General features: G+C 43.4%; 1 protein-coding gene and 1 long non-coding RNA gene across 2 annotated transcripts in view; both read left to right on the top strand.

Moving 5' to 3' along the window:
• The window catches only part of LOC119185053 (cathepsin D), a 32,522-nt gene extending 6,279 nt beyond the window's left edge, over positions 1–26,243 (top strand). Inside the window, exons 2-7 of the mRNA XM_037434185.2 lie at positions 7,802–7,892; positions 16,471–16,585; positions 18,216–18,687; positions 21,312–21,456; positions 25,206–25,304; positions 25,728–26,243. Coding sequence (XP_037290082.2) covers positions 7,802–7,892; positions 16,471–16,585; positions 18,216–18,687; positions 21,312–21,456; positions 25,206–25,304; positions 25,728–25,892 — 1,087 coding nt within the window. The 3' untranslated portion in view covers positions 25,893–26,243. The remainder of the gene's footprint in view (positions 1–7,801; positions 7,893–16,470; positions 16,586–18,215; positions 18,688–21,311; positions 21,457–25,205; positions 25,305–25,727) is intronic.
• Positions 11,844–13,665, top strand: LOC142777103 (uncharacterized). Its single transcript, XR_012887929.1, has 2 exons — positions 11,844–12,346; positions 13,468–13,665. It is a non-coding gene; the product is annotated as an uncharacterized LOC142777103 (long non-coding RNA).
• Positions 26,244–27,227: the final 984 nt, after the last annotated feature.

Here is a 27,227-nt window from a genome sequence, read left to right as displayed (position 1 = left end):
ACGATTTGAAGCAAAAACGAAAGTTTTAAATAGATTGGCTGCATAAGTACCGGCGGCTTAGGTATTCAGCGCATCGACAGGGTGCGTTTTGCCGAGTGTGTATCCTTTTCAGCAGAAGTGACGTTGGCAAGGGCCTACATGCGCGCACAGGGGCCTTAGTACCCAAGCTCTCAAAGGCTTCGATACACACGAAACCACTATATATATCACAGTGACTCCCAGCTGGTTGCCAATAATTTTCGTCAAACTTTCTTAAAATATGTACCAAGTGTCATAGATGAACTGGACCATGGCAGGCAAAATCAAGTCCGAGAAAATCGAAGAAAGTTGCAGCCTATTTTTGAGACAGTTTCTTTTGCGGGCGGCAAGGTCTGCCTCTCCGCGGGCATAGAGACGTGATCACATGGAGTCAAGCATAGCCTCCTCAACAAATACAGGCAACTACAGAGAACTACATCGCATGCATGCAGATTGTGGCTACATATATAAACCCATGAAAAACATTTGTGAAGTTGCCCAAATAACGCTTCGTGTTTAGGTTCAGATGTGCGATGGCATATCATAAAAATATCTGCGGCAATTATCAAGGAAATCCTAGTTGCAAATATAAACGCTGCAGGCCGCTTTTCCGTACTCACTGATGAAACGACAGATGTTGCTAGCTTACTATCTGTGCAATGTACCTTAATAAGTATGCCAACGAAATCGAAGAAGTGCTTTTATAGGCTTTGTGCCAATTCACGACCAAAACGGCCATGCTCAAACTAGCATCGTCACCTCCTTGACATAATAATTAACATGCAGCATATATCTGTGGTCAAGGCTAAGCTCTATGGCTGATAAAAGGAATGGTGTTCGAGCTGGTGTTCGTGAGAAATATCCAGCAGCACTCTACACTCACTGCGCCAGTGACTCCCTTAATCCAGTTCTGTGTATGGCATGTTCAATCAAAGATATCAGAAACTGTTTTGGAACTACAAAAGCAACGTCCGCTTTTCCCGTAAATCTTGCAGCCTCTCACATATTTCGCTAAAAATGATAATCTTGAGCTGTCCAGAGTCTACAAAGCAGCACTTTTTGGGATTACGTGAAACACGCAGTGTCGAGAAGCAAGAGGCACTGCGTTCTTTTGTGAGCCTTTTTTAACCGTTGATCACCACACTCACGAGGACATTAATTTTAACAGAAACGGTGAAAAGTCCAGCGCGGGATAACAGTCTAATGTTGGCACTCTTGACACCGGCCTTCCTTGTAAGCCTGCATGTAGTGGAGCACGTGTTACCACTGACTTTGTCGCTGTAAAAAAGCTGCAGGCAAGAAGTCTGGGCATTAGGGCAGTCATTGACGACATAGAAGTGGTGCAGCAGACAATTCAGAATGACCGCGAGAATGTGAATACTTCTTTCTCAAAAAAATTTGCGCAAGTGCAGTGATTGGCAGATTGGCAGAAAAACTGTATGTGGAACTCACCAGCCATCGAGCCGGTTTCCGGAAGCAAGATCGTGGGACCAATGCATCCGAGAGTGCGTAAAAATATTTTTGCAAAACCCTGTTCATTCCGTTTATGAATGACTTATTAGCCTAGTTAAAACAAGGGTTCGAAAACTATAGGGCACTTCTAAAAGACTTTTCAGTAATTGTATCATCTGCAATACCACCACAGCAAGATGATCGAAAGAAAGGAGCAAAAAATCTTATGACAATTTTTGCGCGTGACGTCGAAACCAGGGCTGCTTCGTGAGAACTCTGACTCTGATCGACACAGTGGCAGAACAAAGCATCAAACCAGCGGCCCAGCACAGAAACCGATGCCCTCTCATTGCGACAGCAGGATCTATCCGAATGTGTACAAGCTGCTGCCGATCGATTGTAGTCACCCTTCCAGCGACCACTGCTGGTGCAGAGAGAACGTTTTCAAGCTTGAGGTTAGCTACTTACGCTCAACGATGTCTGACGAACGCATGGTTGGCCTGGCACTTCTGTAGGCTCACAGAGATGTCGACATCAGCGTGTCGGAAGTTATTGACCGCTTCGCTAAACTTCCTCGCCGAGTCAACTTTGTCCATTGATACCTAGCAGGAGAAAAAAAACTGTGCAAGCGAAAAAAAAAAAAAGAAACAGCCGTTCCAGAGTTCAAGTGAATTGACAAAGAAAATTTTTTCATAACCTTTTAAAACGTTGCAGTTCTACGTTTTAACAGTTGTCAGGATGACCTGACATAAACTCAGGAATACAAGCATCAGATGGACCTTAAACGTTAATAAACAACTTCAACTTGATCACTGAGAGGTCGGCATACGTGGCGTTACTGAACAAATTCACCTGTCGGGCATCGTCTGTAGCTTTCATTTATCGTGTATATTACTCATTGCTTTTCAAACTATATACGACACCTCTCCTTTTTAAATTTAGTGTAGAAGTATAGTGCGCACTTCCGAGTTCTTTTGGAATAGTTTCTTTATTTCTGCGCTATTTATTTATAGTTTTGTCGACATGGTGCGTCCGCCACAGCAGCTTCACACAAAAACATCCCAGTTTCTGCGTTTGCGCATCATGTTCTTTTGCCCTATTTTGGACATTATGTAGAGTGATCCTTGCTTAAGTATCGACAATGATTGCATATTTAAACGCACGCGTTTGCAAGCCTTTTTGTAAGCATACTTCACACTGTGTTTCCGGTGTTCTATCAAAGCCCTATACTGGGAAGAGTTTGGGATAAGAGTTAATGGAGAGTATCTTAGTAACCAGCGATTTACTGATGACATTGCCTTGATGAGAAACTCAGGGGACGAATTAGAGCTCATGATTACTGAACTGTACACAGAAAGCAGAAGAGTAGGTCTAAAAATTATTATGCACAAAACTAAAATAATGTGCTAAAGTCTAGGTGGAAAACAGCACTTCGCGATAAGTGGAGAGGCGCTGCAAGTTGTAAAGGGCAGGTAGTAACAGAGGAACCGAACCATGAGAGTAAAATAACTAAATGAATAAGGATAGGGTGGATCACGTTCGGCAAGCATTCTCAAACCATCAATGGTAATCTGCCACTAACACTCCAGAGGAAGGTATATAACAGCTCCATCTTGCCGGTACTTACCTACGGAGCAGAAACTAGGAGGCTTACAAAGTGGGTTCGGCTTAAACTGAAAACAACGCAGCGAGTGATGGAAAGAAAAATGACAGGTGTAATTTTAAGAGAGAAGAAGAGAGCAGAGTTTGGCAGGGAACAAACCGGGGTTAAGGATATCATAGTTGAAATCAAGAAGAAGAAATGGACGTGGGCCGGGCACGTAGCACGTAGGCAGGATAACCGCTGGTCATTAAGAGTTACTGACCGGATACTCAGAGAAGGCGAACGCACGAAGGGGAGAGAGAAAGTTAGGTGGGCCGATGAGATTAAAAAGTTCGCAGGTATAACGTGGCAGCAGAAAGCAAAAGACCTAGTTGATTGGCGGATCATGGGAGAGGCCTTTGCCCTGAAGGGGGCGTAGTCAGGCTGATGATGACGTTTCACCCGCATTTGAAACGTACTTTACCAGCGCTGTGTATGTGTCTTCTTCTCTGTCCCGTCCTTGATGTGCTATACCTCAGATGTTTACCATTCTTGTTTTTTTCCTGGACGTAGCATAAGTGCAACATGATTAAAATTTTTGTATAAAAATCTGCGATAAAGTAGTTGTCCTCGTTCTGGTTATATTGTGGGCTTCATTGCTCTTCTTGAATGAGGAACTGAGTCAGTTTCAAAGCTGACGTGATAATCGTAATATTGTCTGATTCTTGAACCGTAAAAAAAACTAACATCAAAATTGCAAAATATTGATGACACTTATTCCTGGAAAGACTGTTCGGGCATGCCAACTTAATTTTTATGAAAAAAAAACACATTTTTTTCTTTTTGATCGTGCGCAGCATTCAAAAACTGATTTGCAGTATCGAATAGCAATCGGCACTTATAACGAATCTGTCATTCATGTACTTAAGTGTTTGAAAAATTCAAACAGGAGGCCGCGCTGCAACGTGAGCCCCCCCCCCCCCCCCCCTCCATCGGTAACAAAATTCCTGGCTACGCCACCGTTAACCATCATTACTATGGCGGGAAGTTACTCGGAGGATTTCAAGCTGAACGGTTGTGCCACTGCGATATCCGACGCCAGCGTAGCTCTCACTGACTGGTTCGCCCTCCGCCATCTCCTGACGCCGTGCAGCTCTCGCCGTTTGGTACCCCATCCCCGGACTTCTTCGACAGGCTCCCATCTTTCCTATCTCCTTCTTTCTGTCGCTTGCCTTGTCGTATTTCTTTATATCCTTCCGCTATTCTTTTATATTCCATCTCCTACTCCCCTACAAGGCGCTGAGCCATGCTCTCGCAAGGGCTGCAGAAAACAGAAAATAGTGCCTTCTTTTTTTTTTTCAACGAACCACGTATATATTCCCATGGTCGCTGAACGATCGCAACATCAGACCCCTTTATAGTTAGTTTTATGAAACTCTATGATCTTCCCAACGCCACCTATGTGGCGTTGCTCCTACTTGGCACAGCGGAAGATGGCCTCTGCAATCAGCTCCGACAGCAGTTCTGGAGCTGATTTCTGAGGCCACGAGTGGTTTGACTCGGTGACGGAGCAGTTAAGTGCCTTTTCTATTACGTTGTGCTTGCGTGTGCAGCTTTCATATGCAACAATGGTGTTTCTCCGCCGTCTAGTGATAAAAGTGCGAGGATACCGACTACGAGAACTGCTGCATTAAGCGCCGCCGAATGACAACGGCGTCGAAGAGCGAATGCCGCGCAAACGAGCTCGGTGCAGTGAGGGACACGCAGAAGGAAGTGGTAGGCCTTCGCGCGTTCGCGGCTAAGCTGAGTACGCTTCCTCTCGTGTTTACGACGCTGTGTTCACTGCGACCTTACTTTACTGGCTGCATTATATACGCACCGGAGCAGGACCGAAATTATCATACCTTCACCAAAGCGACCCACCAGCAGGACGCTACTCGCCAACGTGACACCACGCGCCAAGCGCCTTCACTGGATAGTCGTCACCACGCAAATCATGCACCCTTCGCTGCATTGGACCCTGAGTTCACAAAACGATTTAGTCAAAACCTGGTCGATTTCGCTTGCACGATTTGAGAACGCGGTTCATATGTGGTCCATATGGGATTTTTGCTATGCTCCGATGTGTGCAGTGCATGCAGTGTCTCGTGGATCTCTGTAGCAAGTCGTTGCTTGTCGTGATGGAGAAGAAATGTCACAAGGTGTCAACATGGGTGCGTCAACGTCTGAGAGAACTGTAGTTTTTAAAAACCAATAGACGTTATATGAATGTGCAATAAACATTCACCTACTTCTCTGAAGACACGTTACACTTTGTCTGCTGCGGTGGAGCTGGCCTGAAGCTCGCGGGTTCGCTCCCGGCTGCAACAGTCGCATTTAGATGTAGGCAAAATGGTATCATCATCACCATCATCATCATCATCATTATCATCATCATAATCATCATCATCATCCTAACACGTCAACTGCAGGACAAAGGCCTCTCCCATGTTCCGCCAGTTAACCCGGTCCTGTGCTTGCTGCTGCCAATTTATACCCGCAAACATCTTAATCTCGTCTGCCCACCTAACCTTCTGTCTCCCCCTAACCCGCTTCCCTTCTCTGGGAATCCAGTTAGTTACCCTTAATGACCAGCGGTTATCCTGTCTACGCGCTACATGCCCGGCCCATGTCCATTTCCTCTTCTTTATTTCAACTATGATATCCTTAACCCCCGTTTGTCCCCTAATCCACTCTGCTCTCTTCTTGTCTCTTAAGGTTACACCTACCATTTTTCTTTCCATTGCTCGCTGCGTCGTCCTCAATTTAAGCTGAACCCTCTTTGTAAGTCTCCAGGTTCCTGCTCCGTAGCTAAGTACTGGCAAGATACAGCTGTTATATACCTTCCTCTTGAGGGATAGTGGCAATCTACCTGTCATAATTTGAGAGTGCTTGCCGAATGTGCTCCACCCCATTCTTATTCTTCTAGTTACTTCAATCTCGTGGTTCGGCTCTGCGGTTATTACCTGCCCTAAGACATAGTCTTTTACAACTTCAAAATGGTATAGGCCTGTATAATATGCGATGTCAGTGCACGTTAAAGAACGCCACACGGTGGAAATTTCCGGAGTCCTTCACTACGGCGTCTCTCATAATCCTATCTTTGTTATGGGACGTAAAACCCTAGATATTAAATTGATATTACTTTTCACTTTCGTGTGTTCAACTGATTCTTACATCAATTGTTTTTCAATGATCATCAGATCACCAGATTTTTTAATCACATTTTTTTTCAACGCTTCCCAAATATTCTTTCTCTTTTTTTTGTAGAAGGTGCTACGCGAGTGACCCTTTTGCAAGGACTGCATTGTTGTCTGTAGTATGCTATAAATTAAAATGCTGCAAAACCACCTAAGATGTCTTTCATCATCATCATAATAATCATCATCATCACCACCATCATCATCATCGTCGTCGTCGTCATCATCATCATCATCATCTTTATCATCGTCATGATCATCCTGAGTTCTCCCACTGCAGGGTAAAGGTTTTTCCAATGGGCCTTCAATCAGCCCGGTCCTGTGCTTTCGGCTGCCCCGTTACACCTGCAAACTTCTTAATCCCGTCGATCCACCTAATTTTCTGTCTCCCTGTCGTATGTTTACTTTTTTTTTTGGAATCTGGTCAGTTACCCTTATGGCTAGCGCTTATCATGCCACGCGTTACGTGCCTGGCCCATGTCCATTTCTTCCTAAAAAGGAAGGTACCTGTACTTAACCCCGGAGCAGAGACCTGGAGGCTTACAAAGAGAGTTCAACCTAAATTGAGGATGACGCAGCGAGTGATGGAAAGAAAAATGACAGGTGTAACCTCAAGAGACCAGAAGATAGAAGAGTGGGTGAGGAAATAAAGGTGATTAAGCATATTATAATTTAAAAAGAAGAAGAGGTCTTTAGAATGTTATAAATACTAATTTTACAAAAAAAAACATCCAGTACACCGTTCCTTATGAAAATCACTGCTTTTAGATACGGATATCACTGCAACTAAGTGCACACCACGTCACAACTTTCAACTGCAATTGACGAAGCCAAGCAATCCAGCTTTTTACGCTCTTTTACATTTTAAACAATACTGTCTTTGCCTGCCGCTCTACCAATCGCTTTTCAAGATATTATTTTAAAGAAGTTCATGGTTGCGCCTGGATTGTCGTAATGTTAGCCTCGCTCTGATTCATAACCCTGCACAATATTCCTATGAAAGTGAACTTTCGTCTCAATTATTCACATTAGCGTTCCTGCGTTTAATCCCCATGCTCAGCAGAACAAGACGTACCAATATCACGTAGGTTGAGTGGTTATGAGATTGTGCTGACAAGTTCACGAGGCCGCGAAATCACCTGGCTACAGCAAGCGCATTCAAAAAGGGTTAATACGATTTCGTTCGCGCCCTGACACAGTGCTGCTGGACAGTATACAATACAGTACTTCCGGACGTATATCAGATGTACCTGCCAACGAAACGTGGTATACGCAAAGAAGACAAAAAAAAAAAGTACGCAGAAATTAATGGTTTCCATACATTGTCATGATAAAATTGCAGTAACCATTGTTTTTCAAGACACTTTAGAAATATGTGCCGGGATAAAGTTGCGGTAATCGTTGTTTTATCAAAACATTTTAGAAGTGTGTGATCTTAAGGAAAAAAAAACATCCCAACTAAATAGTACAGGTCTCATCTTCTAAGTTAATATTTGATGTTCCATTGCAGGGTGCCTCTAATGCTGGTCGAGTCCAACTGGACTTCTTCGTTTGGAAGGGCGCATACACCGATTCACGAACATCTTGACAATCATGTGAACGTGAGTAAAATGCAATGAACTCTTTTTGCAAGCAACTATACTCACTGCACGAAAGCCACGTTACCGAGCCTCGTTTACTCAGCCTCGTTTACTCAGTCCTAACTTCCCGCGGCGGGGTCTTCAGAGCGTACCAGCGAGCAAGAAACCATAGCGCACTAAATATGAGAGTCGAAACATGGTTTGAAAGTCAATTCCAGAAGGCCGCTGCACAGGTGTCACCCTGTCTTAATTCACGTGAAACACGACGCTTGATAAATCTGAAAATAATAGATTTATTAGCCCCGAGACCAGTCATTTCGAAAAGTTCATGACTTTTTTTATCGTCGTAGTCGCACGATCACACGCAAATTGGTGGATATCAATCTTTTTGGTGAGGTCATCGCGCCGGTTCATCGTCGTGAGGTTGGTTCGATTGAGGCTTGGCAAATACTGCTTCAAAAAAATAAAAAAAAATAAACCGGCTGTGTTCAACTGTCATTCAAACATTACATTTATGGCACTAAATTCGACAATAATGAAGCGCACAATGGGACACCGCTTATAATAAGAAGCCTATAGTGTATATTTCCCAGCGTCCTGTTATTATTTGATGCTTTCTTAGACTTGCCAAAACATTGATCGAGGTTCCATTCTCGCAAGGGGGCGATGCTTACTTATTTTTTGTTGCCGCGACAATAGTGTATGAGCGATGTCAATAAAATGATCCATGTGCTCACCCTCCATGCAGGAGTATTCTGACAACTAATTTCTTAAAATACTCGTATGTATAGCCATTGCGAGCTGCGGTGTTTTTAACAAAATATTCTTGTCGTAAATCCTCAATGTGCACAGTCACGAAGGCTTTTTAATCGACAATGAAGTTTGAGTGAATACATATGGTTATTCGCCGTCCCAATTTTGGCTGACCCACCATACTCTATAGCAGTTCTCGATCGTATACAGGCTTTACTTATTGCCAGAGTTCTTTGTAGTATTTTTGAAAAAAAAAAAACTCTATGGCTTAAAGAGCGATGTGACACAGAAAGACCTTGTAACGATCCTAAATACACTTATGCCCGACACGCAGGCAGCATAGATCCAAAATATAAGGTTACATAGACACAGAAGACCGTCCACCCGGTATGCGAAGTTTCTCTGTAAAGAGACACTTCGTATACCTTCGTATTTTGCTACCCTCACTGTAAAGTTAGGGTAGAAGAATCTTGGAAGACTTCCAACATCATCTTACTTTATAAGTAAGGGGATCGGACTTAAAATTTTACAGGCTGATGAGCTATCTGTCCGTCGCTTATGAGCTCCTAACAAACATAATAGCTTATAAGACAAAATAAGATATCCAAATTTCAATTGTCAGCAGTGCTCGAACTGCTTCGCCAAAGCAAATACGCTGTTTCTGCAAAACTTCGAACACGTACCCCCCCCCCCCCCCCTCTTTTTAGCACTCCCCGCGCGTCGGTCTCTCTACCACAGACTATACTTCTTCTATGGACACAAACAGAACGAAAAGGAGTGTTGCTGATAGGGATGCGACGAAGCGCGTCGGCAGACGTGAGCGGCAGACAGATGATAGCCACGATAAGCGTCGGTGAAAGCGACCGTCCGTGTTTCCGTGTAGCGTCCCAGTTAAATTTCAAATACAGTTTATTTTAATTTCAAACCATTCGACATCCTCTTATTAATCATCACTCGGACGTCTGTCTAAGACAATCAAACAAGGGACTGAGCCGAGTTTTGTACAGTCTACTCAACAAAAGACCATATTCTTATTATCAATCAGCTGACAGAGAAGTCGCTTGAATGCAACAACTGCTATTTATAGACCCATTCCATGTTTGTAAACACAGGTAGGCCGACGTCGACATTATGGTTAAAATTATAGCGACGTCCGCACGTAACTTCAGCCATAAGCGCTGAGGGCTGCGATGTGCGCCAACAAAACGACGTTGTGAGACGCCATAAGCGTTGTGAAAGCCATAAGCGCTGAGGGCTGCGATGTGTGCCAACAAACTAATCTAAGTTGTGAGACGCGACTCACATTCAACCGCGACGCAGCTCACCTGCATACCGTTCTTTTTTTCTCGTTGCCTGACTGAGAACACCAGATGCGCCATTGAAAACGCAGCAGAAACTGCGTTAGGCAGAGCGTCTTTTGCCCACCAAGACAGCGCCACCCCATTTTCGTGACGTAAGTCCGGTGGAATTCTTCTATAGCCTTCATAGATATCGCGAGGTCATTTTATTCTATCGAAATATCAGCTGTCATGCATTGACTGCGGATTAACGGCGTCAACGAAGCATATAAACATACTGGATAAAATATACTATGGATCCAGAGCCACTATAATCCTCCATTGGGAAATGGGTAGAATTCTAATAAAATGAAGTGTAAGGCTGGGCCTTAGATTGGAAAGAGTTAGGGATACGAGTTAATAGAGAGCACCTTGATAACGTATACCCAATTCGCTGATGACTTCGCATTGATGAGTAACTCGGGGAACGAAGTGCAGCTTATGATTACTGAACTGGAAAGAAACAGGCAAAGTAGTAGTACTGGAAATTCTTATGCAGAAAACTAAAGCAACGAGCAAGAGCTTCGGAAGAAAAAAGCACTTTGCGATAGTTAGCAATTCACTGGAACTTGTGAAGGAATACGTCTCATCAGAAGAAGTAGTAACTGCGGAACCGACCCATGAGACTGAAGTAACTAGAAGAATAAGGATGGCGTGGAGCACATTCCGGAAGCACCCTGAAATAGGGAATACCAATATCTCTGATCAGAACAAAGGTATAGACGGTTTCAAGATTGAAAGGTTTGGGAAAAGAAAAAAAACTTCCAGTCACCTCATTTATCAGCTCGTAACGTCAAAATTGAGAGGACTTTTTCACGTTTTTTTCAAGGGTAAGGAAATATTCTTATTAGTTTTCAGATAAAAATGTTCAAGCAACTTCTTGTAGTTTTTATGTAGCTCGAAATAACATTTATTTGAATATAGTTGGCCAGATGATGTATAAAATTAGCGGGCTATTTTCTGACGCTCTTCCTGCCCACCGAGTCTATAGTGGCTGGTACTCGGCTGCTGACCCGCAAGTCGCGGGATCAAATCTCTGCTGCGGCTGCTGAATTTCTGATGGAGGCGGAAATGTTGTAGGTCCGCGGGCTCAGATTTGGGTGCACGTCAAAGAACCCCAGGTGGTCGAAATTTCCGGAGCCCTCCACTACGGCGTCTCTCATAATCTAGGGTCGTTATGGGACGTTAAACCCCACAAACCTCACACAGTAAAGACGCTCTCGTTTGTGCGTGCTATCGGCCTCCTAATGTACCTGCTGGTTTTTCTTCAGATTTGTACGATGCGCTTAACATGCTTCATGTTCGGTTTCCCACTTCGCATATTATTCTTTTAGGCGATTTTAATTTCCCCGACATCCATTGGAATTTGCCTTGTACCTTACCTGGCTCCAGTAATTCCGAATTTATCTCTTTTATTAATACATGCTTAGAGTTTAACCTTAGCCAGTTGGTTAGCACCCCAACCCGTATCACGTCTAAGTTCTACCATATTAGACTTGGTGTTAACAAATAACCCTGATCTCATCCAGTTTCTGTCAGTCGTTCCAGGTTTCAGCGATCACTCTGCCATTCACTTTCTCGTACCGAACACGCCGTCAAAAATTAGCAAAACTACAGAAATAATCAGAGATTACGGGAAACCTGACTACATACTGGAGACATTTTCACACGAATTTTTTTTTTGCTTTTCTGAACGCTTGCTAAACGAAAACTGGCTACGTTTTAGAGCTAAAATCGAAGAAATTACCGACCGCTTCATACCGCGCCGTAAAACAACCGATAACAATCGGTCTGCTTAGTTAACGCCTACTAAAAGGTGGCTACTTAATATAAAGAAGCGCATCTTTCGAAGTGCAAAGCTCTCGGGCAACATCAAAAGATGGGATGATTATCGTAGTGTAGCCGATGAGTACGCACGCGCACTCTCACTTGCCAAGCACTCATATTTTGAACAAACGTTGCCTTCTTTGTTAGTAAGTAATCCTCGTAGATTTTGGCAGGTAATCGGTGGAAATAACAAAAAACAAATCGACCTAGTTTCAGGGAGCGAATCATTTATTCCAAGAGAAAATTGTTGCCTAGCTCTTAACAGTGTATTGGCATCATCATTTGTAAACGTGGAACCTACCACTGTTCCTAACTTGTCTACTCACAACTACGATCTAATGGAGCCAGTACACCTTGATTGGGAGGGCATAAGGAAGTTAATTGAAAATCTCAAGCCTTCTTCTTCCCCCGGAGATGACGGAATTAACGCCAAGTTTCTCAAAAACACCGCATTGTTTTCGTCCTTAATACTGTCCAGACTTTTTTCACAGTCTTTGGAATCGAGTACCCTGCCAAGCGACTGGAAAGTGGGGAAGGTGGTTCCTCTTCACAAGTCAGGTAACACCAACGATCCCCACAATTATAGACCCATCTCACTAACTAGTGTGCCATGTAAGCTATTGGAACATGTCATTTACTGCAACTTAGTAAACTTTCTTGAGAATAATTCTTTTTTACTAACTTTCAACATGGTTTTAGAAAAAGTTACTCTTGTGAAACTCAGCTCTTATGCTTTACTAATGATTTGTTCTCTGATATTGATCGTGGTACTTTTATTGATTGTGTATTTATCGACTTTTCTAAAGCATTTGACACAGTTTGTCATGAATTACTGATTTTTAAAGTTAAGTAAACTAAATCTTGACCCACACATCTTGAAATGGATCGAGGGCTTCTTGCATAACCGCGAGCGATTTGTGACTGCTAAGGAATGTAACTCTCCTCCTACTGCCATAACCTCAGGTGTGCCTCAAGGCTCTGTTTTGGGTCCCTTACTTGTTTTAAAATATATTAATGATTTGCCTCATAACATTTCCTCCTCCATTAGGTTATTTGCTGACGATTGTGTTATTTACCGTGAAATTTTGACCTCTAACGACACTGACACCCTGCAATCTGACCTGGACAATATTTCTTCGTGGTGTAATAATTGGCTAATGAAACTTAACACAAATAAATGCACATCAATGAGGATAGCTCGTAACCCTTCAAAAGTTGCATCCCCCTCGTACCTACTTAATAACACTCCCCTAAACAACGTTTCTTCTTACAAGTACCTCGGTGTTAACATTTCTAACAACCTGTCATGGCAGGCTCACGTTGACTACATAACTTGCAATGCTAATTGAACTCTTGGCTATTTACGTCGAAATTTGTCTCTTGCTCCAATTAACCTAAAGCTTCTCCTGTATAAATCATTAGTGCGACCAAAACTCGAATATGCGTCGTCTATCTGGGATCCTCATATTCACATGCTCATAGACAACATTGAATCCATTCAGAATCGCTCAGCACGTTTCATATTGTCCAATTACGCTCGAACTGCAAGTGTCACATTAATGAAGGCTCAACTATATTTGTATAACCTCTCAATACGACGCAAAATTCGCGTCTCTGTCTCTTTCATAAGATCTATCACACTAACAGAACCCTCTCTGATTCAATGTTTTTTGCACCAGCCTACATATCAGCACGCAATGACCATCAATACAAGGTTGGGGTTCCCTTCTGCCATACGAACCAGCACTTCAACTCTTTCATCCCTAGAACATGTACTGACTGGAACCACCTTCCCGCATCGATCGCTTCAATCACAGACGCCAACGCGTTCAAATCAATTATTTCTGAAAGTGCATTATAATTTATTCTAATCCTGCTGTTTTGCTTTACTTCTTATTGATATTTGTTGTCCCACTCCTCTCTGTAATTCCCAGTGCCTTGAGAGTAAATAAATGAAATAAATGAAATGAAATGAAATATCAATCAACAAATTCTTGCCTGCTGATGCTATTCAGGCACATCGGTGGACGAAACCGGATGTCGTCAAGGGTTTGGGTTTGGAAACAGCGAAAGGGTCTATATATGAAACAGCTGCATCTTACCAGTACTTACCTACGGAGCAGAAACCTGGAGTTTTACCAAGTGGGTTGAACTTAGGTTGAAGAGAACGCAGTCAGTAATAGAAATGAAAATGATAGGTGTAACCTTAAGGGACAAAAAAAAAATATTTGCAGATCTCGCGTACAGTGGGGACCGATGATATGCAAAGCACGAATGAGGAAGTTTGATACGTCACTTTAAATTCAGCGCAACGTTACGAGGTGGATGTAAATTATGCCGTACATGACTTCCATGTCATGATTATCATGTTTGGACGTGTCATTTACCTTCGTCGTCTATTCACGACACGTGATACACAACTTGGTATATGTAGAGTTAGTGAAACAAAACGGCCGCGAGCATGCTATGAGCGTAGCATGTAGTCATGTTTATACGACACGCATGCCATGATTTCCATGTTTGGACGTGCCATTACCTTCGTCGTCTTTTCACGTCACGTGATATCAACTTCAGTATATGTAGAGCTAGCGAAACGGCCGCGAGCGCGCATCATGAGCGCATCATGTAGTCATGACTTACATGGCACGCATATCATGATTTCCACGTTAGGGTCGGTCACTTATGTTCACCATGCAGTCATGTCATACGATACCAGTTTTGCAATATGTCATGTGAACGAAAACACCGCAGGTGCCGCAAGACCATGAAATGTAAATCATGACATTCATGGCATTCATATCATAATTTTCATGTTATGACTAGTCACTTATGCTCGTCATACTGTCATGTTATGTCATACCAATTTCAGTATTGATACCAATATCGAAACGGCCAGGAGAGCTAGAAGTCGTAGGTGGCTAGATAAATAGATAGATAGATAGATAGATAGATAGATAGATAGATAGATAGATAGATAGATAGATAGATAGATAGATAGATAGATAGATAGATAGATAGATAGATAGATAGATAGATAGATAGATAGATAGATAGATAGATAGATAGATAGATGTTAAAGGCATCATAGACGAAATCAGGAAGAAATGGGCACCCCAAAGAGAAGCAACTCGACCAGCGTTAAGTCCTCTGAGTAAGCAATGGGCAGGGCACGCAGGGCGCAGGCAAGATAACCGCTGGTCTTTAAGGGCAACTGACTGAATTGTTAGAGAAGGCAAACGCACGAGGGGGAAACGAAAAGTTAAGTGGGTAGATGATATTAAAGGGAAACTGAAGATGTTTTAGAACATGATAAAACGTCGTGTTTAACGAGGACCAAGATTACTGTCGGTGATGTCAAGATAGTTTTCCCGTGGTTTTAGCAGCCGGAGCTTTAAAATACGATCCGCCCCCGCGAACGCCCAGAAATCATAGGCATGGAAACCTACGACATATTCGTTTTCTCTTGCGGAGCCATTCTTCACTCCAACGTAAGGTTTGGTCCAGACCCACGGCCAGCCCCCCCCCCCCCCCCCGTTCCTCCGTAAATTTGGATGGAGGGGGTGTTTTACCAAGAATAAATAATAAAATAGGATTGTTCTCGGGGTTTACAACAGATTTTTTTGACCGAAAAGCTCTATTTGCACTCACATGTGAAAACTTCCACATCACTTTTTGAATTCCGCAGGGGTGAAACTGTCTTTACAGGTTCCAAGGTCATTTAGAAAAAGTGCAAAGAAAACGTGGCAGCAGCAGGCACAATACCGGGTTGATTGGCGGAACATGCGAGAGACCTTTTCTCTGCTGTGAGCGTAGTCAGAATGATGATGATGATGATGATGATGATGATGATGATGGGGGGGGGGCACCGCGGTGGTCTAGTGGCTAAGGTACACGGCTGCTGACCCGCAGATCGTGGGATCCAATCCCGGTTGCGGCGGCTGCATTTTTGGTGGAGGCGAAAATGCTATAGGCCCGTGGGCTCAGATTTAAGAGGACGTTAAAGAACCCCCAGGTGGTCGAAATTTCCGGAGCCCTCCACTACGGCGTCTTTCACAATCATAGGATGGTTTCGGGACGTTAAACCCCACATATCGATTGGTGGTGATGGTGATGAAGAAACCCACACGCACATAGCGCTACACACACACACGCCTTTATAAGGTTTACGCTAAATTTGTCCTTCCAGTCCCAAAAGCACAAGTGACACTAATAACACCACCTAAGTGGATGATAAATGTTCCTCATATTTGATAACGCAATGCTCTTTTCGATTCTAGTTTGTGATGACCAATAATTCGAGTTCGGAGAATGGGATCCGAACAAACTCTGTCAGATACCATGCTATACCGAGACTTTTGAGCTTTCATTTCTAATGTACTGTCTGCTTTAAATGAAACTCGAACAGCGGCAAGCCTTCCTGGTGGTATAGTACGCACCGTCCAGTTATCACTGTAAACAGGCACGCATATACGCGCAGAGATACCGGACAGGATGCGTGCGTCTTTCCATGGTGATAAGTGGACGACGCGAACTATGTATACCATCGCGAAGACTTCAGGCTGTTCAGGTTTCATTTGACGCGATAGTACGTGCCGAGTATACTTTTAAGAAAAAATCGCAACGTTCAGCTTTGGTAGCGTCAGGAGTGTCATTTAGTTTAATTTGTAACATTTGATAAACAGATGGACTACATCGGCGAGGTGAAGCTGGGTACACCAGCTCAAACATTCCGCATCATCTTCGACACGGGATCAGCTGACTTCTGGGTCCCATCCGTCAGGTGTACGGACGGCTGCCGTGAGTATACGAAATAGCGCACAAGACTTTCTTATACAAGCATATAACTCCACTCTTACAATAATTTTATTTTTTTTTTCTTGAAATTATTCGCGTATGGCGAAACTTTCTAGTAGTAAACCCGAATGTGATTATTCCAGAAAAAAAAAAGCATTCGGAGATATACTACAGTAGTGAATACTTTCTTTTTTCAAAATATATTTTAATATGTAGAATATATCCTGTCTGGTGAAAAGGATGGCTTGTTGGATGTTTGGTACATATACCACTCATAACCCTATGCGCATTTAACGAAAAAGAAATCACAGCATATCCATGGAGTGAATGATGATGAAGGGGGCGAAGAGTCCATCCGTTCCTTCTTGCTTCCGTCCTTCCAAGCGTCCATCCGTCCATCCGTCCATCCGTCCGTCCGTCCGTTCATCTCTCCGTCTGTTCGTGCGTCCGTCTCTCCACCCGTGCGTCCATCCGTGCGGCTGTCTGTGCGGCCGTCCGTGCGTCAAACAGACAGACAGACAGACAGATGATTTATGGTTTGCCGATAAAACCCTCCGAAGCTTCACCCCACTGATTATCATTCACTCCGTGGATGTGCTGTGAGGTGGTTACTACATGCATACATACATGCAGTGACGACCGACCCACGCCTTAAGGAGCTTCGTCCCTTCAACCTAGTTAATGAGAAGCAACACCAATGCGAATGTATCTATATAGTGTACAACATGCCAACGGTAGTGATAAAACAATGCCATAGCGCACCACTTTGAATGTTGCGTTGTTGATAAAGCTATAAGAAGGTACAACACGACTTAAGGAAGTATTGGCCAAATAAAGAAATGTACTGGAGCACATTGAAGTGTCATATTTGCAGTTTGTGTAATAGTGACACACATTTACTGAACGACAGGAATTTATTGAGCTACAGGTATTTAATTCATGTGTTATCTCGGGAACTGGTGCGCCGGTGTAGCAGCCGTGGCTTTCGTTCACGAAAACCATTCTAACCTGTCACCAATCACATCAAGTGTTTCCCCCTAGATATAGACTACATGATAAGCCTTCGCCTTTTTTAAAATTTAACAGATATTGATATTCGAAGGTTCATTTGATTGATATGGAGGGTTTAACGTCCCAAAACCACCATATGATTATGAGCGACGCCGTAGTGGAGGGTTCCGGAAATTTCGACCACCTGGGGTTCTTTAACGTGCACCCAAATCTGAGCACACGGGCCTACAACATTTCCGCCTCCATCGGAAATGCAGCCGCCGCAGCCGGGATTCGATCCCGCGACCTGCGGGTCAGCAGCCGAGTACCTTAGCCACTAGACCACCGCGGCGGGGCTATTCGAAGGTTCTAATGCAGTGAAATTATGAACCGTCCATAAACCAACATCCGATATCTCACACTTATATTTCTTCCTCTGTTGTCTTACCTTTCAGCCATATACCTCGTTAAGATCAACTTACATATGCGCTCGTGTATTTGCGAGTAAATGTAAATATTAGAGGAAACAACATGTACCTTACGTGTCTTCTCTCGCCTTATTAATGCTTTAATTTCTGCACGTCATTGTTTTTTTTGCTAAGAACTTGATGATTACACAAAAATATTTCTGCGGCAACCGCAGAGGATCGCAGGAAGTACGACCCTTCGCATTCAAGTTCGCACATTCCGGACGGCAAGCAGGTGTCCATCAAGTACGGCAGCGGCGAGGTGCGTGGTGTGGTCGGCTCCGACACGCTGCAATTGGGCGAAGGGGTGGTGCCCGCACAGCCATTCGCCGAAATTACGCATGCGTCGCCAGGTATCTTCCACCCCGAAGCATTTGACGGAACGATCGCCCGGGACGTTCCCTTCGATGGCCTCATCGGACTCGCCTACCCTAAGGTGTCCTCGCTAAAAGTGAAGCCGGTGTTCGACGCCATCATGGAGAAGAAGCTGGTGCCCCAGTCCGTTTTCTCCTTCTACCTGGGAAGCACCTCGAGTGCCAGACCCGCCGGTGAATTAGTACTCGGAGGCATCAACCATGAACGCTTCAAGGGCAGCTTGCATTACGTAGCTGTCAGCAAGAAGCGCCACTGGGAATTTCAGATGGACCAGTAAGCGGTATTATCTACGTATATTTCACCTATAGTTGCACGTTCCATTTTCATCATCCCATTCCTCCCACATTACTTCCTTACCAACCATGAAAACAATAGGTAAGAAAGGCGCAGCAGTATCTGATAGCTTCACGCGCAAAGTAAAATTGGAATACTCTAGATAGTGCATAAAATGTCATCGCGCTACCCGTCTTTGATTTCACTAGCTGAGAGTGAAACGCCAACAGCTTTCAGCTTTACTTAGTACGCCTCCACCCCATTGTTACAACAAGCGCACCGCGAAACAGCTATGTCACACCAGGGAGCAGCTTGCCGCCGATTCCCTTGGTGGTTGTTGAATGCGTGATATGAACTGAGATGAAAATTAACGGGCGGATAAGAAAGGAACATTGGCATGCTCGAATAATTGTATCAAATGGAATTGTTTGTCAATATCACCGCTTCTATGTTTGGAATAGAAAAATATGCCTGCCAACTGAAGTTAGTAATAAGTCTGCCATTCTGCTTTAATTGATTAGGTGACCGACGATAACAATTGTAATGACACCTCCTCTCACCCTGGCTGCATAACTTCGTACATCGGCAGACTCGTAAAGCATTATTTTGATAAACCTGAGAATACCACGTTGAAAAGACGATTAGGTGGAAGAGCACAAATGTGACATGAACAGACAAGTAAAAGAAAAAAAAACATGCAAAATGTTTAATAAAATCAAGCAGCCAATAATGCCAAAGAATGTGTAGGCGATAGGTAATTAGAAGTAATTGTAATGAAAATGAAGGAAAGATAACTAGCCGTTGGCTGGAACCAAACCTGTGACCTTCAAATAACGCATCCCGGATGCTCTACCAATTCAGCTACTAGCGCGGCAATCCTTCCATCCACTTTATGGGGTATATATGTGGATTAAACGTGGCAGCGTCAGTCAACGCCACCAATCACTAGTCATGACGGCGAGTGGCAAACCCACTTTTTACATCCGTTGGGTTCACGTAGCACGTGATCTCACTGTGAGCTGGCAGGTGACCAATAATACCTCGTATTCTACTTTAATTAAGGCATCAAGTTTGTCAGAACGGGACCATCGCTATGAATGAAGGGAAGAAGTTTACATTTAAGGGCTCGTTGCCTTCATTAGACCCCCAGTGCGAAGCTTCCCTGCTTTATTAATATTTTTAACGTAATGTCATGTCATGAATGTGCCATACATAGTCTGCTGCAAAACACGTCACATTTTCATCATGCATGAGTGGATGAGTAAAACAAAGAGAAAGTCAATCGCAATTTACTACAAAATATGTACTTATATTTTTTTTTATGACTGAAAAACTTTTGTTTCAGTCATTCTTCGGTATCACTATTACTGTACGTATTACACAGGTATGAAATTCACCACTGGAATCATAGCAAAAATTATACCTCCTGAATAAAAATATTATAACCTTGATTTTCTTTCATTTTCCTAAAATCATCATAAATTACAATTTATTGAACACGTATAGCTGTGTTATTAAGGAGTTTCACTATAGCTAAACATTACAGTCATATCCTTTCAAATGAAGTGTAAGAAACGCAGTGGTGTTAACTGTGACCTGGGTCAGTTGGTATATCGTGAGGATTTGAACCGTACGAAAGACGAAGCCCAAAGGAAATCAGTCGCACATCGATTGAACTAACGTTGCGCTTCATTGAAGAACAATAATTTCGAAGGAAATGTACAGCTCAGAGCATAACAAACGCCAAACAATATTGATAACGAGATAGATGAAGCAGATACCGTCAGTATGAAGGGAAGCCTAATTAAGAAAGATGTGCCGATACAATTATCGCCTTGCATGCTGATGAGATAGGCTTCAAATATTAACCTCTATGCTTCATCTTTTGGCTGGATCGAATTATCAAGAAATGTGGAAAACGTTTACAAGTCCCCAAAAACTAGTCTTTTCTTTCTTTCTTTCTTTCTTTCTTTCTTTCTTTCTTTCTTTCTTTCTTTCTTTCTTTCTTTCTTTCTTTCTTTCTTTCTTTCTTTCTTTCTTTCTTTCTTGAGAGCATGACTTGCCCTCGGCCGTCAAACTGAACTTAGCATGAAATGGTCACAGAAAATAGAATTATGTACACAAACCGCACATTGTTCTTAATCATGTTCCCGAGTGCTTCTGTAGAAATCTAGACAGTACACTATTCTCTGGTGCTAAAGTGTCCGCATGCAGACGCATTATATGCGCCCCCCCCCCCCCATCAATGCATGGGCAGCAGAACAAGACAAAAGGGAAGCAGCATGGACCAACATTATCTCATTTCTAAGAAGTTTCATCGCAAAAGGCAAGGAGTGCTGTTTTGTAATGCCCAAGGGGTGATATCTCTGCTCTTACGCCCCCAACTAATATTATAATAGATTACCTACGCTTAGGTTTGCAATATCAGCAACAAAGGGAAACAATGTGCTTTAAGTGTCCCTCCTCCCTATTCCTCTAAAAAGCATGCACGCGCGAGGGTTCACAAAATACTTTCAAGAAGCCTTTTTTTCTGTCCATCATTACTCTTTTGTCTGTGCTTTGTACGCATGCGAACAAGTAACACGGTTATGTGTTGACTGAATCATATTTTTCTATGCACTAAGCGTTCAAGCTGCAAAAGAGAAACGCTTCTGTGTCGGCGGCTGCTGGACAGTGGTTGATTCGGGGTCTTCGTTCATCGAAGGACCCGGCGAGGAAATCGACAGGATCAACCGGATTATAGGTTCCCAGAAGACAGAGCATGGGAAGGTGCGTACAATGCTCTCCGTGTACATATACATAACCATTCCTGCTTGTGTCACACACCCTCACATGAGGTCATTCTCGGCACTCTTTGCTATAAGCATTATCTTTCTCCTGAACTGTTTGTCCCGTCTACAACCTCCACATGTTTCAATGAAGGCCCCCCTCCCCCCCCCCCCCAAAAAAAACAGATTTAGCACTGAGGTTTGGACTGACGGGACATCCTTTCTACGTTAACATGTACGGTGACACTTTGCTAAAACTTTGTAGACCCCTTGTTCTTTGCGTGCAATGTGTGGTGCTTATCTATATTGTCATGGGGTTGTGACGTGGACGAAGGGAGCAGACTATAAATCGAAGATGGAACCACTTATTCGGGCCACACTTGTGGTCAACAGGCGTTATCGCTAGCGGCCGTACGTTTCAGATTAATCTGTAATGTTCGCTGAGTGGGCGTAATCTTCAAGGGGCCCTCTAACGCTTGAAAACATGCATAAGTCGTAGTGGCACTTGTCAGAACTATTGCGAGCGGAAATGATATCGTATAAGGTTGCCGCCATATTATTGGATAAATTTAACGTTAAACATAATTGCGGCATTGCATCAAATAAAGGATTACTATTGGATTTTATTTTTATGTTAGCATGATTCTTCACTCAAAGCTGAAAGGAATAACGTATCCGACTTTTCCAGCTTGAAAACTTCAAAGCTCGTCAAAGAATGCGCCGAACGCCATGGTGCTGGAAGAAACGCGCCAGAGACGCTCCAGGCACCGTTCTTTGAAAAAACTAAAAATTTAAGAGCGTTGATATATAGACACAATCGCAAAAAGGAAGATCAATAAAGGTACAAAACATAGAAGCGTTCGCGAGCTGGCTCGTTTCGCACGTGTCCTTCCCTTTTCAAGTAAATTATTTGTTATCATCGCAACCGCGTCCTGTGCATTACGGGAAATATGTCATGCGAGCTTCCTGTACGGTAGGGCTTTCAGATAATTTTTATTCGACAGCCTTCCGACGTCACACAGGGTGAGGGAAACACGGTCAGGTGAGCTCGCGAAAATTGAGTTGAGAGCAAGCATTCATTTCATTGTACTTTGGTAATTCTACGCAGAATAACTTTGCGCTGCGGGCCCCTATCGCTGCCGTTCTTGCGGCACCTATCTCTTAAGAGTACTGAACGCTGGGCGAGTTGGTAAATCATCTTAAGTTATATTACTAGTTGTACTGCGCTTGTGTGTGTGCCTTCTCTGTTTCTTGTCGATTTTTCGCGCAGTTTTGTAGTGATGATTTACCAACTCGCCCAGCGTTCAGTACTCTTAAGTTATATTACTAGTTGTACTGCGCTTGTGTGTGTGCCTTCTCTGTTTCTTGTCGATTTTTCGCGCAGTTTTGTAGTGATGATTTACCAACTCGCCCAGCGTTCAGTACTCTTAAGTTATATTACTAGTTGTACTGCGCTTGTGTGTGTGCCTTCTCTGTTTCTTGTCGATTTTTCGCGCAGTTTTGTAGTGATGATTTACCAACTCGCCCAGCGTTCAGTACTCTTAAGTTATATTACTAGTTGTACTGCGCTTGTGTGTGTGCCTTCTCTGTTTCTTGTCGATTTTTCGCGCAGTTTTGTAGTGACTATCTCTTAAGTCTTCAGTGTACACAACCAGCTAGAAAACAATGTAAAACTATGAGGTCGTGAAAAGTGTAAGAGGGCTTCTTTAATTAACGAAATGATTCACTATAATCCCGAAACTTCTGGAACACTGCAGGCATGGTTTGCGCTGAGAATTGCGTACAGTGCAACGGGGCGATAACAAAACTTGAGGAAATGAACGTGGCATTGCCCCCCCCCCCCCTCTGAAAAAGGCATCGTCCCGATGCTTCAACGGAAGATGAAAGCACAAAAGTAATGCAAGAAAGTACAAGCAATAAATTACGATACAACAATAACAACAATAACAACAATAACAAAATACACTGTTTCAATTCGTTAACGCGCATGAAACGGCTTGAGGCGCACGAGAGCGCCGAAATGCTACGAGAGCGCCAATCGAGCAAGCGAACAAACAGTAGACATGTAGCCAAAGTGGAAGACTCCTGATATTAAGCTAAACGGTTTCGTGCTTCTTCAAAAAGGGCTGTTGACCAGTACGCCACGTAAAGGCGCGTTGACACTAGAGAGACACGACACCGATTTTGGTCTGCTGTCTGTCTTTGGGAGTGTCTTTTGTCTTGTCGTCGGCCTATGTACACTGCCAAGACACCAACAGTCCCCGGGTGGTCTCTCGAGGACCCTGCTCGCGCCTTGTCGTGCTCACAGTATTTCGTTGGCCAATTCTGTAGTTACATTGGAGGCACACGCAGCGACACCTACTAAACTTACACACCTGCCCCTCATTTTCACCCATGCTCCCTGCTCTGCCATTGTCCCTCTCCGGCTACGCGGCGCAGCCCCTTCCATAACCCACGGGGACGAGAGATGGGGGTGGTGGACACATGTTTCTTGCTGGGCCGAGAAAGAAATTTCAGATTACGGTTTTCTTGAGCGCAACCCGACAAAAACAGATGAGCGCCAAAGCACAAAAGCAAAGGGGATCGGCTGGTGAAAGTGCGATGACTTGGTGTTTTCCACGGCAATATACTGTTACGGCACAGCTTAACTCGAATTTCGTCATGGAGTGGTCGTGCTGCTTGCGAGCCAGGCACTGCCAGTTTTGATATTCGCATTAAAATACGGCGATGAATATTTCAAAGCACGTGCCATTTTTGTGCTCCCACCCCCCCAAAAAAAGGCATGCCATAAATTGTCAATGACTACATCGTCCTGATGAAAAGAAATGCCCTAAAGTCAATAAATAACACAATAATTAACCGGTCTTTGTCAATTAGTCAATTCATTGTAATTTCAGCTGCGGCAAAGCGTTCCTCCTCGACATACAGTTTGTGTGCCAAAAACGGCAAGAGCATGATTGCAATAGGTTTATAGGTTATAAAAAAATGCGCCCAGTACATTTTCATGTATTCGATGGACTAGTGTACCAATAGCGTTCTGGGGCAGGGTAGAGTTCCAAGCCAGTGCCCTGGAGAAGAGGCAGAAATCGGGGTCATTTTACTTCGTAAACGTGGGCGGCCAGTGGAGCTGTTCAGCAAGTAGGTGACGCACAGGCGGCCAGTTTGTTATGGAAGGCCAGGTTGTGAACGTGCCAACGAACATTTGAATCACTAGGCAGAGTCTACCGCGACACGTCAGCGACGAAATCGCCATCAAGATTATGAGTAGGCTTCACTGTAGCACACAATGTTGGAAAGCAAGCTTAAATACGCCGTTTCTTACTCATCCTCTTAAAGCTGGCTTCACGTCTAAACGAAAACGCACTATTAGAAAGACATTTTTTCAAGAACCATATAAGTTAGCAAAGTGAGGTATTCGGCAAGTTTGTTTTGCATTATTACAAATACTGTGCTACTGTTACTGGGACATAGAAAGTTTGAGAAGACACACGTATACGAAGTGGACACGACTTGCGCTTGTCGTGTCCACTTCGCAACGTGTGTCCTCTCTAACTTCTTATGTCCCAGTAACCCTAGCGCAGTATATTCGACCATAGAAGTCATTTTATTTTAAAATGTGAAGAGTTGTTGACTTTAAGTTGTTCTAATAAATATTTGCTGTTGCCCCGGGGTGCTGACTTTTGCCGTTGACTTTCCCGTTTAAAATTTCAATATTACATTTCTCTGTTTGTTTCTTGTAAAATTCCACAGTATCTCGTCGACTGCAAAACGGTCAGCAAGTTGCCGAAGCTTATCTTCACCATAGGCGGTAGACAGCACACTCTCAAGGGAGCCGACTACATATTAAAGGTAAGCTGAAAATTTTTTACTATGGGCTCAATCAGCATTACTTGAGCAACATGGGCGAAATTTTTGGAGGACGCGTCAACAAAAACTAAGAAAAGTAATGCACCACGATGCTTAGTACTGCTCTCTCGAAAGACAAAACGAAAATGATAATATTTTGGTGTGGTGTGTAATCTTTCATCAATAGTTTTAAAAGAATTCAGTGGCGCTGACAACGTCTTTAGTGCAAGTGTCATTTCCTATGGTTTTGACACTCTTCAATACTTCTCTGGGCTTTTGTTCTGTTTTCTTTTTCTCACAAGCTCATTATCATCATAGAATGGCAAATAATATAATAAAAGCAGTACAGAAAGCTCCACCCCCTACATGCATGTACCATCGTTTCACTCGTTACATCACCGAATGTATTTTTTTCCAACAACGCAGCTGCAAACATCCGACCACCAGGTACGATGCTACGCCGGCTTTGGAACCACTGATGACTATGGAACAAAGAAGCCTTTGTGGATCCTGGGCCAAGTTTTCATGCGGAAGTTCTACACAGTCTTTGACCGAGATGCTGACAGAATAGGATTCGCAGAAGCGCGTTAGCGGCATGTGAACGCGCGCCGTGTGGTTCTTAAGAGCTGCGTTCCAGTGGGATGATGAAATCAAATGTACATTGAAATGCATGGAATATTCAGATGGTGTGCTCTAGGTTCCCGACAACGTGAATGCGTTGGGAAGGCTTGGACAATCATTTAAGAAAAGCTAAAGACCAACGCAAAGTTTATGCTGGTGCCAGTTTTGTTTAAACAGTCTCATTTTTAATTTCCCGTTAGGATGTTTTTTTTTAATGCAGAACAGGAAAAGAAAACCCTCGAACCCCTGAGCGTATGCACGTCAATGTGACGCTCACTTGAAATCTGTGAATACATGAATTAAATACTGAAATCATTGACACTCCAGAGTGACGTCAGGGATTTCAAAGCATCATATTACAGTCAGGCAGTTGTAGCGCAGTAAGCATTCACGGTTTTTTCTATACGTTCAGTATTTAGCCCCGCTAATATGCAACAAATGATTCAAGGGACTTCATTTGAAATAGTCAACCAATTAAACAGTACACATGCTCATATCCAGCTTTTCTGGACACATAACAGCCAGCGCCCCTAGCGGTCCCGACTCGAAGCTAGCGCGTTTTCAATGAAACCAGTGAGTTTTCCTCGATTATTAATTGTAGAGGGTGAATGTTGAAAACGCAGAACACAGAGCACGTCTGGGAACCTAAACGAACGAGAAGGCTGCAGTGATCGTGTTGGGGTAAGCAGCTTCAATTTGGTTCCCAGAGCAGTTAAAGATCGTACAATGGGAGGCTAAGGAAACGGCACAAAAAGTGGTCTGTTTTTTGAGACAAAAACGTTCACTGCAGTAAAACTAAGCAGGTTCTATTAATGGTCAGTGCACCGTATGTAGTCCTGACACTCAGCTTTCGATTGAAACCATTCTCAACGTGCCGCAATTGGCGTAACATTGTTCCCTAACACGTTTTTGGGACGCAGTCTTTCAAATGCTTGTGACATTTCGATAAACTCTTGCTTATCATAGGCGGCTTGGAGTCACTCGTGAGCGAGTGCGTTAATCGGGCAGTTGTGGGGCGCAACCTCACCGCATCGTCATAGGTTCAATGCTGCACGTTAGAGCGTTTGTTTTTCCAGCCCGTGAGTAAGTTCCATAGCATCCTACAAGATGTCGCCACCACAACAATAGAAAAAAGTTTGCGTTTCAGTTTCGATTTCTCCGTGTGGTCTTGAGGAGCCTTTTGTTTTCCTTCATTTTTATTACTTTTCAGGGCATTTTTAAATACTGAACGGAAATCATAGTCTTAAGATGTACTTTTCTAATTCTTACTTTATTATTTTAAACATCCTAAGGAAAATAACGCTC

This window comes from Rhipicephalus microplus, chromosome X (assembly GCF_043290135.1).
Source record: "Rhipicephalus microplus isolate Deutch F79 chromosome X, USDA_Rmic, whole genome shotgun sequence".
NCBI lineage: Eukaryota > Metazoa > Arthropoda > Arachnida > Ixodida > Ixodidae > Rhipicephalus > Rhipicephalus microplus.
The sequence above is the reverse complement of the archived record's forward strand: the minus strand, read 5'-3'. Positions and strand labels throughout refer to the sequence as shown.